The 13,390-nt window shown below is 35.0% G+C and overlaps 1 protein-coding gene across 2 annotated transcripts in view; it reads right to left on the reverse strand.

Annotated features, from left to right (window-relative positions):
• The window catches only part of FAM126A (family with sequence similarity 126 member A), a 105,666-nt gene that overhangs the window by 35,138 nt on the left and 57,138 nt on the right, over positions 1-13,390 (reverse strand). For both annotated transcript variants that reach the window (XM_030308091.1, XM_030308092.2), the window contains exons 3-7: positions 11,578-11,679; positions 4,522-4,701; positions 3,097-3,177; positions 2,374-2,489; positions 1,867-1,962 (exon numbers count right to left, since the gene is read on the reverse strand). In XM_030308091.1, the coding sequence (XP_030163951.1) occupies positions 1,867-1,962; positions 2,374-2,489; positions 3,097-3,177; positions 4,522-4,701; positions 11,578-11,679 (575 nt within the window). The remainder of the gene's footprint in view (positions 1-1,866; positions 1,963-2,373; positions 2,490-3,096; positions 3,178-4,521; positions 4,702-11,577; positions 11,680-13,390) is intronic.

The raw sequence follows: 13,390 nt of genomic DNA on the forward strand, positions 1-13,390 counted from the left end.
ATTACAAAGTTTTCACTGGATCATAGTGAAATGAGAAACAAGAAAAGCTAAACATCCTATGTTTAATTTATAAATTGTTGTCCCTCACTTCCACTCTCCCCACTTCTTTTGATGTTCAAATCGTCTCCCTTTTGTTAAATAATGTTAACAAAACATTACTAGAATGGTAGAAATTCATAAGATACTGAGTTGGCAAAATAAAAAGTTGGCAATGCTATACAGATATCCCACCCACTCTAACTTTTTGAAATTTTACAGATCTGTGAAATTCAAAACTCTATATACCTCTCTCTTTAAAGGATTTAAAATAAGAAACATTAGAAAGCTTCAGTAAATGGGAGGGACGGCACATTGGTGCCATCTTCTAAGGTCTGGGAAACATAACCAAATTCCAATTCAGGAATTATCTGAAAGATTCTCCACTTCTCTATCTTCTCTAATAAGTTCCATGCCTTGTTACTTCCTTTCTCCCTCTGGTCCTATCCTATTCTGGTCCTATCCCTATTTCCTATCCTATTCAGTATCAATTTATGCTTTTTTGGGTTTTTTTGTTTTGTTTTGATTTTTTTTTTTAATTTTTTTCAATGTTTATTTATTTTTGGGACAGAGAGAGACAGAGCATGAACGGGGGAGGGGCACAGAGAGAGGGAGACACAGAATCGGAAACAGACTCCAGGCTCTGAGCCATCAGCCCAGAGCCCGACGCGGGGCTCAAACTCACGGACCGCGAGATCGTGACCTGGCTGAAGTCGGACGCTTAACCGACTGCGCCACCCAGGCGCCCCTTGTTTTGATTTCTAAGTATTGCTCTATATACCCTCCCTCTTACTAACTTTCCAAAGTTATGTCTTTTTTTATTTAAAAAAAATTTTTTATACATTTATTTATTTTTGATAGACAGAGAGAAACAGAGCACAAGTAGGGGAGGGGCAGAGAGAGAAGGAGACACAGAATCTGAAACAGGCTCCAGGCTCCGGGCTGTCAGCACAGAGCCTGATGCAGGGCTCAAACTCACAAACTGTGAGATCATGACCTGAGCCAAAGTCGGACACTTAACTGACTGAGCCAACCAGGTGCCCCCCAAAGTTATATCTTCTAAATAAGTTCCCCAAATCTAAATTATTCTACAAGTTTCTTAAGTCCATATTTTCCCTTATTACTTGAATTTCCAAAGGCATTTTCTCTGTTTTCTCTTTTGTTTTCTTTTTTAAAAAGGTAATATGTTCATCATAGAAAATTTAAAGAATGACAAAAAAAAATCACACAGAAAAGATGAAAACAAACCATAATTCTACCAATTAGATATAAGTATTATTAATATTCTGGTCATATTCAGTCAATGCTGGAATGATACCCTATATACTGTCATTAAATACCTTTAAATAGGAATTTTTAAATGTTTGTATAGTCTACCTAAGGACTGTCATAATTTATTTAAGCAACCCTTGGCTCAACTATTTTTTTTTTTTTTAACAAGGAGAGTTTAAAAACTAGTATCTCTTACTTATTTCTTGATACCAAATCAGAGCACAATAAAATTAATAAAAACAAAGTAACAAACAAAACAGAAACCAGCCACATGTCAAAAATCAAAAGGTCATAACAGTTCCATCCTTTTAATTATATAGAATAATACCTGATTAAATATTCCATTGCAATGTTATTCAGCTTTACCCTCTTCGTTATGTTTTTTGGAACTTCATTTATAGGGAGCTTTCTATGTGTTGACTAGGCTAAGCTTCATATTAACTTCTCGAATGTTTTAAACAAATGATTAAACAAAACAAAAATAAGTTAGATATGTAACAAACTAGCAATCCTAGATTCATATATTTGAATATTAAAAACATTTGAATTTTTATTTACCTTGAACAAATCTGACACAATGATTGAAGAGAAACACTGGGCATATAGGTTAAGGCAGCATTGTAACACAACAAAAGGAATGTCAATACTTCAAACCTAAAGATAAACCAAAAGAATATTTATAAATTTTTAGAATTCCAAGAAGTCAATCATAATTTAGCAGGCATTGGGGAAAAATACTATATTACAGAACAGACTTATACAATATAATTATACCAGTAACAATACAAAACTAAAAAGAAAAAAGACTTCCCAAGTAACAGTCATCTGAAAATGATCTCAAAATTTCAGTGTTCCAGATGACATCCGAATCCAAGTACAAAATAACAAATTAGGAAAGCATGTTTTTCCCTTGTATAAAATGACCCAATATTTAAAACAACAACAACAACAACAACAAAACCTGTTACATACAACTCATTAAAGATTACCTATAAATCTACTGAAATAATTTTTTAAAAACCAGTGTGGTGGATTAGAATAGCGGGTTATGTCTCCACAGTATACCTATTCTGTGCTGTCAGCATCTCCCTTTGGGGGTGAGGTCCACTGTACACAACTTTCGACAAACCATGCTGGGATAGCGCACTCTCAGTCAGAGCCATGGACCCAATGCTGGAAGGCTAAAGGAGAGACATTTGAATAAAGAAAAAAAAGCCATTCTGTTGAAAATGTGATATTAAGAATATATGCACCACTAAGAATGATGGCCACGAACATCATATGTCTTAAAAATATTCCAACTGCATACTAAATTTTCTGCTCAAATATTTCACAAATAATTAAAATACAAACCACAAATAGAAATAAAATAATTTACTTTCAAAAAGTCTACCTCACCACTGGTGAATTAAAATAAAAACTTAATTAAAAAATTCTACCCCAGAAATACACAACTGCCACACACAAAAATATTAGACTAGTTTTATTGATCAGAAGAGAAAATACTTCAAAATGATTATTTTTGATAGCTTTCTTGTAATCAGATTTTAAAGCTTTATGATACTGAGTTCTCATTTCACTTTGGGTATAGTAAATACTTTGTGTGGTGTTTTACACTTTTTTTTTTGTTTGTTTGTTTTTTTTTTTTTTTGTTTTTTTTTTGTTTTACACTTTTTAAGGTACTAATAAATCAATCTTTTTTTTTTTTTGCCTCAATAACCAGACCCTAATTTATAACACCTTCAAATCTTAGAACTAAAAAATTTACTTTGATAAAATATTACTTACTTCATGATATACAGATGGTTTGGATAAAGACGGAATCGTAAAACTCAATACTTTGCTATGTCCCTGTTTGTCAACTATTTCCTATAAAAGTGAAAAAAAACTTAAAATATTTATTTTTTACACATAAGTTTAAGAGCTAACTTTAAACTGTTAGTCTGAAAAAAAAAGATCTGAGAGGAAAGGAATTTTAAAGTTGACTAAAATCATAAATTAAGACAATCAATGATCAATTATTTATAAACAACAGGAGTTAACCTTCCTTTTTAAGATACAAGTAAGATATAAGTAAAGAAAGATACAAGGTACAAGAAAGATATAAGGAACACAGTTTTAAGGAAGGCTGAAATAGAGATATGTAGTGTCTTAATAATCACTGATTTTTCTCATGTGAAAAGTCACATTTTCTAAATCCATTAACATAGTTATGAAATAGGTCAAGAAAAGGCCCTTTAATTTCTTTTTAAGAAAGTACAAATCTTGGGGCGCCTGGGTGGCGCAGTCAGTTAAGCGTCCGACTTCAGCCAGGTCACGATTTCATGGTCCGTGAGTTCGAGCCCCGCGTCAGGCTCTGGGCTGATGGCTCAGAGCCTGGAGCCTGTTTCCGATTCTGTGTCTCCCTCTCTCTCTGCCCCTCCCCCGTTCATGCTCTGTCTCTCTCTGTCCCAAAAATAAATAAACGTTGAAAAAAAAATTTTTTTTAAGAAAGTACAAATCTTAAATATGTAGAATATCATATTGATTAATAAACAAAGAGTAATGCAAACTATGTTAAATCAATGGTTTGAACTCTGGTGATTGTCCAGATTTTATGAAATTGTTAGTGGCACATATTAGACTAGATCTTTTTTCCCAAGCTTTTTGTGAAGGTCACTAACAGACAATTTATAGACCATAGATTTTAAGTTTAAAAAAATTCAGGGCGCCTGGGTGGCTCAGTCAGTTAAGCGTCCGCCTTCAGCTCAGGTCATGATCTCGCGGTCCATGAGTTCGAGCCCCGCGTCGGGCTCTGGGCTGATGGCCCAGAGCCTGGAGCCTGCTTCCAATTCTGTGTCTCCCTCTCTCTCTGCCCCTCCCCCGTTCATGCTCTGTCTCTCTCTCTGTCTCAAAAATAAACGTTAAAAAAAATTAAAAAAAAAAATTCAACACTGATATTTTGAGATACCTCTATAAAAGAACTGAAATGGTCTGATTTTCAGTCTTCAATCAACTCCAAAAAATATATTTACATAGTTATATGTATGCCTGTATAGCCTTCAACCTCAATAAAGTTATTTTTAGGAGAATGAGATAGGAGTCATTTGATGTATGAAAAACAAATACTAGCTTCACTAAAATGAAAAGTAGTTGCTATTATGTCTTCACGCTTGCTATAAAAGTTATAGATCTGCTTTTGGCAAACACTTGTTAACTACATTAAATACAAACCAAATTGTAAACCCCTAGAAGAAGAGCTTCGATACATCCACTGCTATGCACATTTCTGCTGGCTGAGACTGCAAGGTAGCACCAAATCAATTCTGGAAGAAACTGCAGTGTAAATCGAAGCAACTGCTCTTCTCCACTGCGATAGAATTCAAAGAGCTGGTGACAGACGGGTTCTAGCAACTGGAAAAAAGACCAAGTGTTAATTCAAGGGTTCTACTGCATTTGAATAGACACTGACATATGAAATATAAATGGTTTTTCCTTGTTGGTAATTACTGAAATACATAAATGTTTTCATTTTTTTGGAAGCAAAACTATTCACTGTTAAGCTATTTAGCAAACCTTTGAAAGTTTACTTCTAGTGGAAGGTCAAACAGTTCAAAATAAACGTATTTGAAAGCACTTAATAAACTTTTAAATATCCTATAATTCTAAAGTAGTATTGGTATTTAAACCATATCTTTTTAACTTATTAAAATAGCTAGGCTAGGGCTCCTGGGTGGCTCAGTCGGTTGAGCGTCCGACTTTGGCTCAGGTCATGATCTCACAGTTCGTGGGTTCGAGCCCCACATCAGGCTCTGTGCTGACCACTTGCTCAGAGCCTGGAGCTGCTTCAGATTCTGTGTCTCCCTCTCTCTCTCTTTGCCCCTCCCCTGCTCACGCTCTGTCTCACTCTGTTTCTCAAAAATAAATAAATGTAAAAAAAAATTTTTTTTAAATAGCTAGGCTATAAGAAGTTTCTTCCTTAATATCCTTAATATCCTACTTCCTGATAAAACATGCCAATATATACATGATTGGCTACTGGGATGGAGAAATTGAAATGGGAATCCTAGGTAGTTATCATCACATCACCCTCCTGAGCTTATAATTAGGCAGCATACGACAGCTATGTGTGTGGAGTGGCTGAATAATTACTGCACCCCTAAATCTAGATCCCTATTGTAACCATGGTTAATTGCCCCTGGATAATCTAAACATTGCTGCCATTTTGTTTGAAACATGATTTAAAGTTATTTATAACCTATTCCTCTCCCACCACATGCCAGCATTACCCAGTCAATAGAGCTGACTGTATCTATATCATAGACATTTTTTTAATCAGAAAGTTAACATAAGTGACTCATATGTAAGTATTACCTGAAAGCATATACAATGATCACACACAAGTCTTAAATATGTCACAGGATACTGATTTTTCAAAGCATCAAGCTATTATATTTTCAATGGACTATAGTTCATCCATTTTGCTAACTTAGGCAATAGATTTAAGTCAATTTACTAAACTGATTTTCTACTTCCAGTAATTATAATAAACAGAAACTAATTTACAGTAGATGTTATGATTTCAAATATGCTAAATATGTAATGTATACTGGGTATAATTAAAGTCAGTATTATTTATAACAAGGTATAGCAAAATTTACACTTTAATGAACATTAAGTCAAACTAGTCTTTCCTACTGAAAAATTATCTAACTTCTTGACAGTTAAGGAGTATTTTTTTTCACTCTCAAAATGGTTGTTAGAGGGCAACAGGTGTCCACTGTGGTATGACAAGGGTAACAGGAAACTGGAAGGTTAGAGGCAAAGTAACCCTACTCATACATAGCAAGAGAAGTTTTCAAGGTAGAAATCTGGAATAATTGGGTTGGGGTAGCAGGCAAAAAGAAAAACTGGTAGGGAGATGTTTAGCTTTCAGGGGGGAGTTTTTAAAATTTCTTTGTGGGCCAGTGTCAATAATCTTGTATTATTGTAGAACATCCGTCATCTCTAAATACCTAGGAGTGTTTTGGTTAAATCAATTGATATAATCTAACAAGTATCTGCAAAATTATAAAATCTTATGTTAAAAATTTATTCAATAATCTGCATGAACACATAAATAAATTTTAATCAGAACACCCTCCAAAGACCTTATAACCAATTTAAAATCCAAAATTAAAAGGGCTTTTGCTTTACGAAAGCATAACCAAATGAAGACAGATTCAATGGGGTGGAGAAATTATGATACTGCAATGAGATTAAATGAAATTATGTGTATCAAACCAAGAGAGAGAGAAATACCAATTATCTGTGCAATGTTTTATAACTTGCAAAGCACTTTCAAAGCACTTGAACCTATTCAATTCCCACAACATTGTAAGGTAGAATATCATTATCCATACTTTCTACATGGAAATTGAGACAAAGAGGCCATCTAATATGACCAAAATTATGCAGCTCACAAAGCTCAGAACTGCAGCCAACACTTTTTGACTCCTTTACAAACATACCTGAAAAATATCAGAAAAGAATAGAAAGATACATAATGTATGAAATATAGGTAGTATTTGGCTTATCTAACTTGAATATATTTGAGACAAGTAATGGAGCATTAGAACATGCTATGTTACTAGTGTTTGGTTTGAATTTTTGTATGTATTTTCTCATGGATATATTGTTCTATTTGGTGGGTGGATTTTACAGTACTATTAAGAACTGTACCTCAAGTATATTTTCAGGTGTTAAATGGGCTTTTTATGGATCTAATGAGAATCTAATCATAACCTTGTTACCATTCTAAAATATATTCTGAATTCTAAAACAAGTTACAAATGAAATTTTTACAAAAATCTATTTTTAGATAAGAAGTCTGTATCCTAAGAGAGATTTTCTTTCTTCCTTCCTTCCTTCCTTCCTTCCTTCCGCCCTCCCTCTTTCTTTCTTTCTTTCTTTCTTTCTCTTTCTTTCTTTCTTTCTTTCTTTCTTTCTTTCTTTCTTTCTTTCTTTCTTTCTTTCTTTCTTTCTTTTTCTTCTAGGTTCCACACCCAGTGTAGAGCCATAGCACGGGGCTTGAACTCATGACCCTGAGATCAAGACCTGAGCTGAGATCAAGAGTCATATGCTTAACTGACTGAACCACCCAGGAGTCCCTCCTAAGAGACATTTCTAATGGTAATAGAAATGTGACATAAAAATGCCTCTGGGTGGCTCAGTAGGTTAAGCATCTGACTCTTGATTTCAGCTCAGGTAATGATCTCACAGTTCATGGGACTGAGCCCCACACTGGGTTCTGAGCTGACAGCACAGTCTGCTTGGGACTCTCTCTCTCTCTCTCTCCCTCTCTCCCTCTCTCTCGCTCTCCCTCTCTCTCCCTCTGTCTCTCTGCCCCTCCTCCGCTCATGCCTGTGCTCCCCCTCCCTCTCTCTCAAAATAAGTAAACATTTATTTTAAATACTAAAAAAAAAATGCCTTTGAATGACTAAAGCAGAGATAGAAGTTAGGAAAGAGTTAAGTTTACATATATTTACAAGAAAATCTTGCACATTTTTTACATTGAACTATTAATGAGGCACATAGGTAGGAAAAAATATAGAAGTTGGAAGGACACCACTATTCAGGTGCCAATAGCCACTGAACTGATCTCTCCATACTTTGGGCTCCCTATGCCTAGAACACCAGACTTTCTGTGACTCAAAAAATAGCTGGCTTCATAACAGACTTGAGCTCTGTTAGCCTCTAATCATATGCCTTTCTTTTTTTTTCTTTTTTAACGTTTATTTATTTTTGAGACAGAGAGAGACAGAGCATGAACAGGGGAGAGGCAGAGAGAGAGGGAGACATAGAATCCAAAGCAGGCTCCAGGCTCTGAGCCCTCAGCCCAGAGCCCGACGCGGGGCTCAAACTCACGGAGAGCGAGAGGTGACCTGAGTTGAAGTCGGATGCTTAACCGACTGAGCCATCCAGGCGCCCCTATGCCTTTCTTAAAGTTACAGCAATTAAAAGGATCAGTCAAGGGGCTCCTGGGTGGCTCAGTCGGTTAAGTGTCTGACTCTTGATCTCAGCTCAGGTCTTGATCTCAGTGTTGCTGAGTTCAAGCCCACTTTAAAGAAATAGATAGATTAGATAGATACATACACCAGTCAAGCAAACTGCATTGTACCCATAAACTGCTTCTACAATTTCTTGAATATAACACATATTCCTATCTCAGGGTCTTTGCATTTACTATTCCCTCTCCTGGAAAATTCTTGCCCCTAGTTTTTATGTTCTCCCCCTAATTCATTCAGACCTGATTCAACCAAGAGCTCCTGAGTCTCAACACATACTTTACCTACTCCACTTTATCTTCATAATTTTATCACTAATTGACACTGTATTATACATTTAGGTATTTGCATAACGTCTATCTCACCTAAAAGTTCTGATGCAGAAGGTCAAGAACTTAGTCTATTTTGGGGCACTTGGGTGGCTTAGTTGGTTAAGCGTAGGACTCTTGATCTCAGCTCAGGTCATGATCTCACATTGCAGGGGAATGGGCCCTGCCCTGCGTTGGACTCTGAGCTGACAGTGCAAGGTCTGTTTGGGATTTTCTCTCTCTCCCTCTCTCTCTGCCCCTCCCCCACTTGTTGCATGTGTTTTCTCTCTCTCTCTCTCTCTCTCTCTCTCTCTCTCTTTCTCTCAAAATAAATAAACCTAAAAAAAAGAATTTAGTCCATTTTGTTCACTGCTACATTTCTAAGTGATTTCTGGAACATTTATGGGTTCAAAAAATACTTAATGAATTAAACTAAATAATGAAAAAGTACTATTACTAAAATCCAAATACCAAATTTGCTAAACTTCAAATAACACCCAAACCAATGTTCCAAATTTCAAAAATGCCAAAAGACAATGAATGATATCAACATTTTGGGAATATTTCCAAATTAGGATACAAAATATTCTAAAGAGAAAAAGGAGGGTTATGATGTTCGAATAGATTACACTGTTGTATTTTAGAAGCCCTTCTAAATATATTTTTTTAAGATTGAGTTGGGTTTTAAGAATACAGAATACACACTATCTTCACCACATAAATCTGGCTAAAAACATAAAACAAACTTAAATGCAAAATCTCCTAAATTAGTGATTCTAAAAGCATGGCCCATGGACTGAAGACCAGCCACAAATGTTATCAGTAATTGAGAGGAAACAATGTAAATACAGAAATTAAGAGGAAACATTAAGAGACTTTTATAGCAACTTGATATTGCTTCACCATCCAAGTTGGTGATCAGCAAACTTACTTAACAGGATATAGTATAGATCAGTTAGGGGTTATCAAATTTATGTGGTACCTCACATATGATGTGAGTTTCATGTTAATCATGTGCACTAGGTACACTTATTAGTCTGCAACAGACTGAAATTTTTTTAAAAACTGGTCCTTCACCACAAATACTTTGAGAAATACTGCTCTGAACCCTAAGAGTTGTATTTACTTTGAATGAAAGAAATGCTATGAACCAAACTAGTCTATCAGAAATTTACCTTACAAACTATATCCAACGTAGCCTGGTTAAATCAACCTTCATCACAGGGTAATTTCAAAATATAAAGCAGTAAATTAGAAACAAGATTTCATTTATTAAAAAAATTAAGCTATACCTATACTTACTCTGTTTGGTGAAATAATTCTTGCACATGGAAAACCTTAAAATAGCATCCACCGAAATACTTTGAAAACTAAAACCCTTCAAGAAAACAAGCTACCTATACATGTTATACAAATTAAAGAGCTTTGGCAAAAAGGAAAGAACAAGAAAAATGTGATTATTCTATTCAGTTTTTCCAGGTCAAGTTTGGGGTTTGTCAATTTCACCCCAGTCTTGTCTTTTGCACATAACAGTCGTGATGCACTTTATAGCATAATCAGTAGAAGCTGGGATTTCCAGACCTCCTTCCTGAAGAGGTTAACTACTCAAATAACAACAGGCTCTAGTTTTGGAAGGTTAATCCAAAAGGCACATAGATCCACACAGGACTGGACTCCAGGGTATAAGTTATTTTACCATCAAGTAATAAGACTAGTGGTGTCAGAGCTGCCATGTCATCTACCAAACTTGTGTACAAAAAGAATTACATTCCTCGTATCCCTCCCCTCTATTCCACCTCTTTCCATTCTTAACAGCTTCCTCCTAGGCTATTATCCTAGTACCCTAGTCTTGCTTCCAATTTTTCCATTCTCCTATCTATCCTCCACATAGCCACCTTCCTGAAACAATAATCTGATCAAGTCATACCTTCAGTACAAAAGTCTAAATTGTTTATGATGGAGTTCAAGGCTCACCATGGTTATGACCTAAACCAATCTTTCCAGCTTCAGTTCAGTACCACCAGTCTTATTCTCTTGTTTACTATTGCATTAGCCTATTTGCTATTTTCCAAATGCCATGCCTTTTATTGTCCACACTACTTCCAATCCGTTTCTATTCTATTATGAATAGTGGGATTTACAAGCACCAGAATCTGAAGTATAAATCATTTTACCACCTTCAAACTAAATTTTCTTTCTAAAAAAAGAGAAGGAAATGGGGGCGGGGGGTGGGGGCAAGAGAAAAGAAGGAAGCACAGAGAAACATCAGCCAGACAAAACTGCTTGCCATTCCTTGAGTGTTTTGCATTTTCTCAGCCCTCCATATACTATTCCAACAGCTTAGAATGTCCTTTCACATTACATATTTGGAAAACTTATGCATATGCATCTAAGCATTCCCTTGAAAGCATGTATTTACTTATTTTCTCTCCTTTTCCTCTTTCAAGATAAAGACCATGTGTTACTACTCTTTGATTTTCTATTGCCTAACATTAAAGCTGGTTTATAGTGAGCATACAAATATTTGCTGAATGAACAAAGACATATAATGACGCTGACTTTCTAGGCTACCTCTAGCAAGATAAATAGATAGATAGATAGATAGAAAGAAAGAAGAGGAGGAACATGTTCAGAGATGGCTTTTAGAATATAGTAATAATCTACTTCTTGGCCTAGGGGATGGTACAGTGAAGTTCATTTTATTATAGTTCTTTTTTTTTATTATTCAACCATTTTTTTGAAAATACCGTATTCTACTCTCATCCCCTCTACACCACTTCCCAAATGTAATCAGATAAACAATCCACAATATATATTAAAGTTCTTTAAACATATACTTTTTCTAATTCTTTTATATATATGTGATATTTCACAATAAAAAATTAAAAATCAATCAATTGAATACTACAAGCACAATAAACTATAAGAGTACTTACCTCACTTTGTGGCTCCTGGATAACTTTATACAGAGATGAAACTAAAGAACTCTTGTCTTTCAAATTTGTGGCATAATTTGATAAAGATGTTTCTGGTAGTGTCTAAACAAATTAAAAAAAATTTATTTTTATGAAATATCCATAATAGGCAAATCCATAAATAGAAAGTACATTACTTGTTACCAGAGGTTGGGGGGTGGGGGAGATTTGGAGTGACTGACAGGTATGGAATTTCCTTTTGCGGTGGTGGAATTAGATGCTGGTGTTAGTTGCATAACATTGTGACTATACTAAAAACCACTATATTTTCAGCCTAAAACAATGAATTTTATGTTATGTGAAATATATCTCAACAAAAAACATATTTAATTTTCTTGTCATCAACAAGGATAAAAATTAACATTAACACTTCATCTTTGATTGAACAGTTTGGGGTTAGAAATGAGAATACAAAACATATGTAAAGCTAGAGATATATTTTTTGTAGTATCATACAAATTCAAAATCTCATTAGTGGTATTGATCCTACCTCTTAATAAACACGTTGTGTATGGATCTAATGTTTCAAACCTTAAAGCCAAAGATTATCTACCAAAGTAACTCCTGAGTTATATATGGTGACTGTTAACTTAGATAAGGCTGTTCAATTAACAGAGTTGGGGGCAAATTTTAGACTTCTCAGAACTGGTGAAAAAGATAGCCATACTACCAGCAAACTAATTTTCCTAATGCCATTTAAAATATGGATAACTAGGGGCGCCTGGGTGGCTCAGTCAGTTAAGCGTCCGACTTCGGCTCAGGTCATGATCTCGCAGTCCGTGGGTTTGAGCCCCGCATCGGGCTCTGTGCTGACAGCTCAGATCCCGGAGCCTACTTGGGATTCTGTGTCTCCCTCTCTCTCTGCCCCTCCCCTGCTCACGCTCTGTCTCTCTGTCTCAAAAATAAATAAAAACATTAAAAAATAAAATAAAAATAAAATAAAATATGGACAACTAATTACAGCTTGCCAGTACCACCCATTCAGAAAAGACACCATGACCAGAAAGGAATGGGAAGAGATCAAACTCCAGTATCAGACGGTTTGGGGTAAAAGTACTAGGGAAATCTGAAAAAAACAAAACAAAACAAAAAACACTTCATTATAACAAATGACAAAAACCTACCCTTCTAGAGTATACCTCTTCCTTAATATCTGTCTCCAAGTCATTATTTTTTCTCATGCAAATTACCTCAATTAATCAGTCAACAAATGTTAATCTTGCAGTAGATACAGTGTCTCAGGATATTGCTAATAGTCATTCCACGGTATATACTATTTCTTATTTGTCCCATCTCCTAGTATTTAATAATTTAAAAGTTATGATTAGTGCATATACATGTACATGTGCATAAACAGACACTGAAAATTAAACAGCATAAATGTTTGTACTAAGGATATATGATTCATTTTTACTTTACCATGAGTTCCTTAAGGGCAAAAACTATCTTATTATCTCTCCATCCACAGCACTCAGCACAAGGCCTCATACTCAAACCTCCGCTGAAGGGATTTAGTATAGATGAACAAAATGAGAATAAACACTGCCACTATTTACACTTCAGTAGATTCTTTAAAAATAGGTCACATTACATCTGAAGATATATAAATGAATAGATTCTTTTTTTAATTCAATAAGATAGTTTTGTTTACCAGAACAGTAAGTAAATATGAACTGTCTGGAAACCTTCCACCATTCTCCAGAGTAAAAAAAGAAAGTTTCACTGCAATTGCTTACATAAAGAGGAGATTAGGGCATTCTTCAATATTTCAAAA

The sequence above is a fragment of the Lynx canadensis genome, chromosome A2 (genome assembly GCF_007474595.2).
Source record: "Lynx canadensis isolate LIC74 chromosome A2, mLynCan4.pri.v2, whole genome shotgun sequence".
Lineage (NCBI taxonomy): Eukaryota > Metazoa > Chordata > Mammalia > Carnivora > Felidae > Lynx > Lynx canadensis.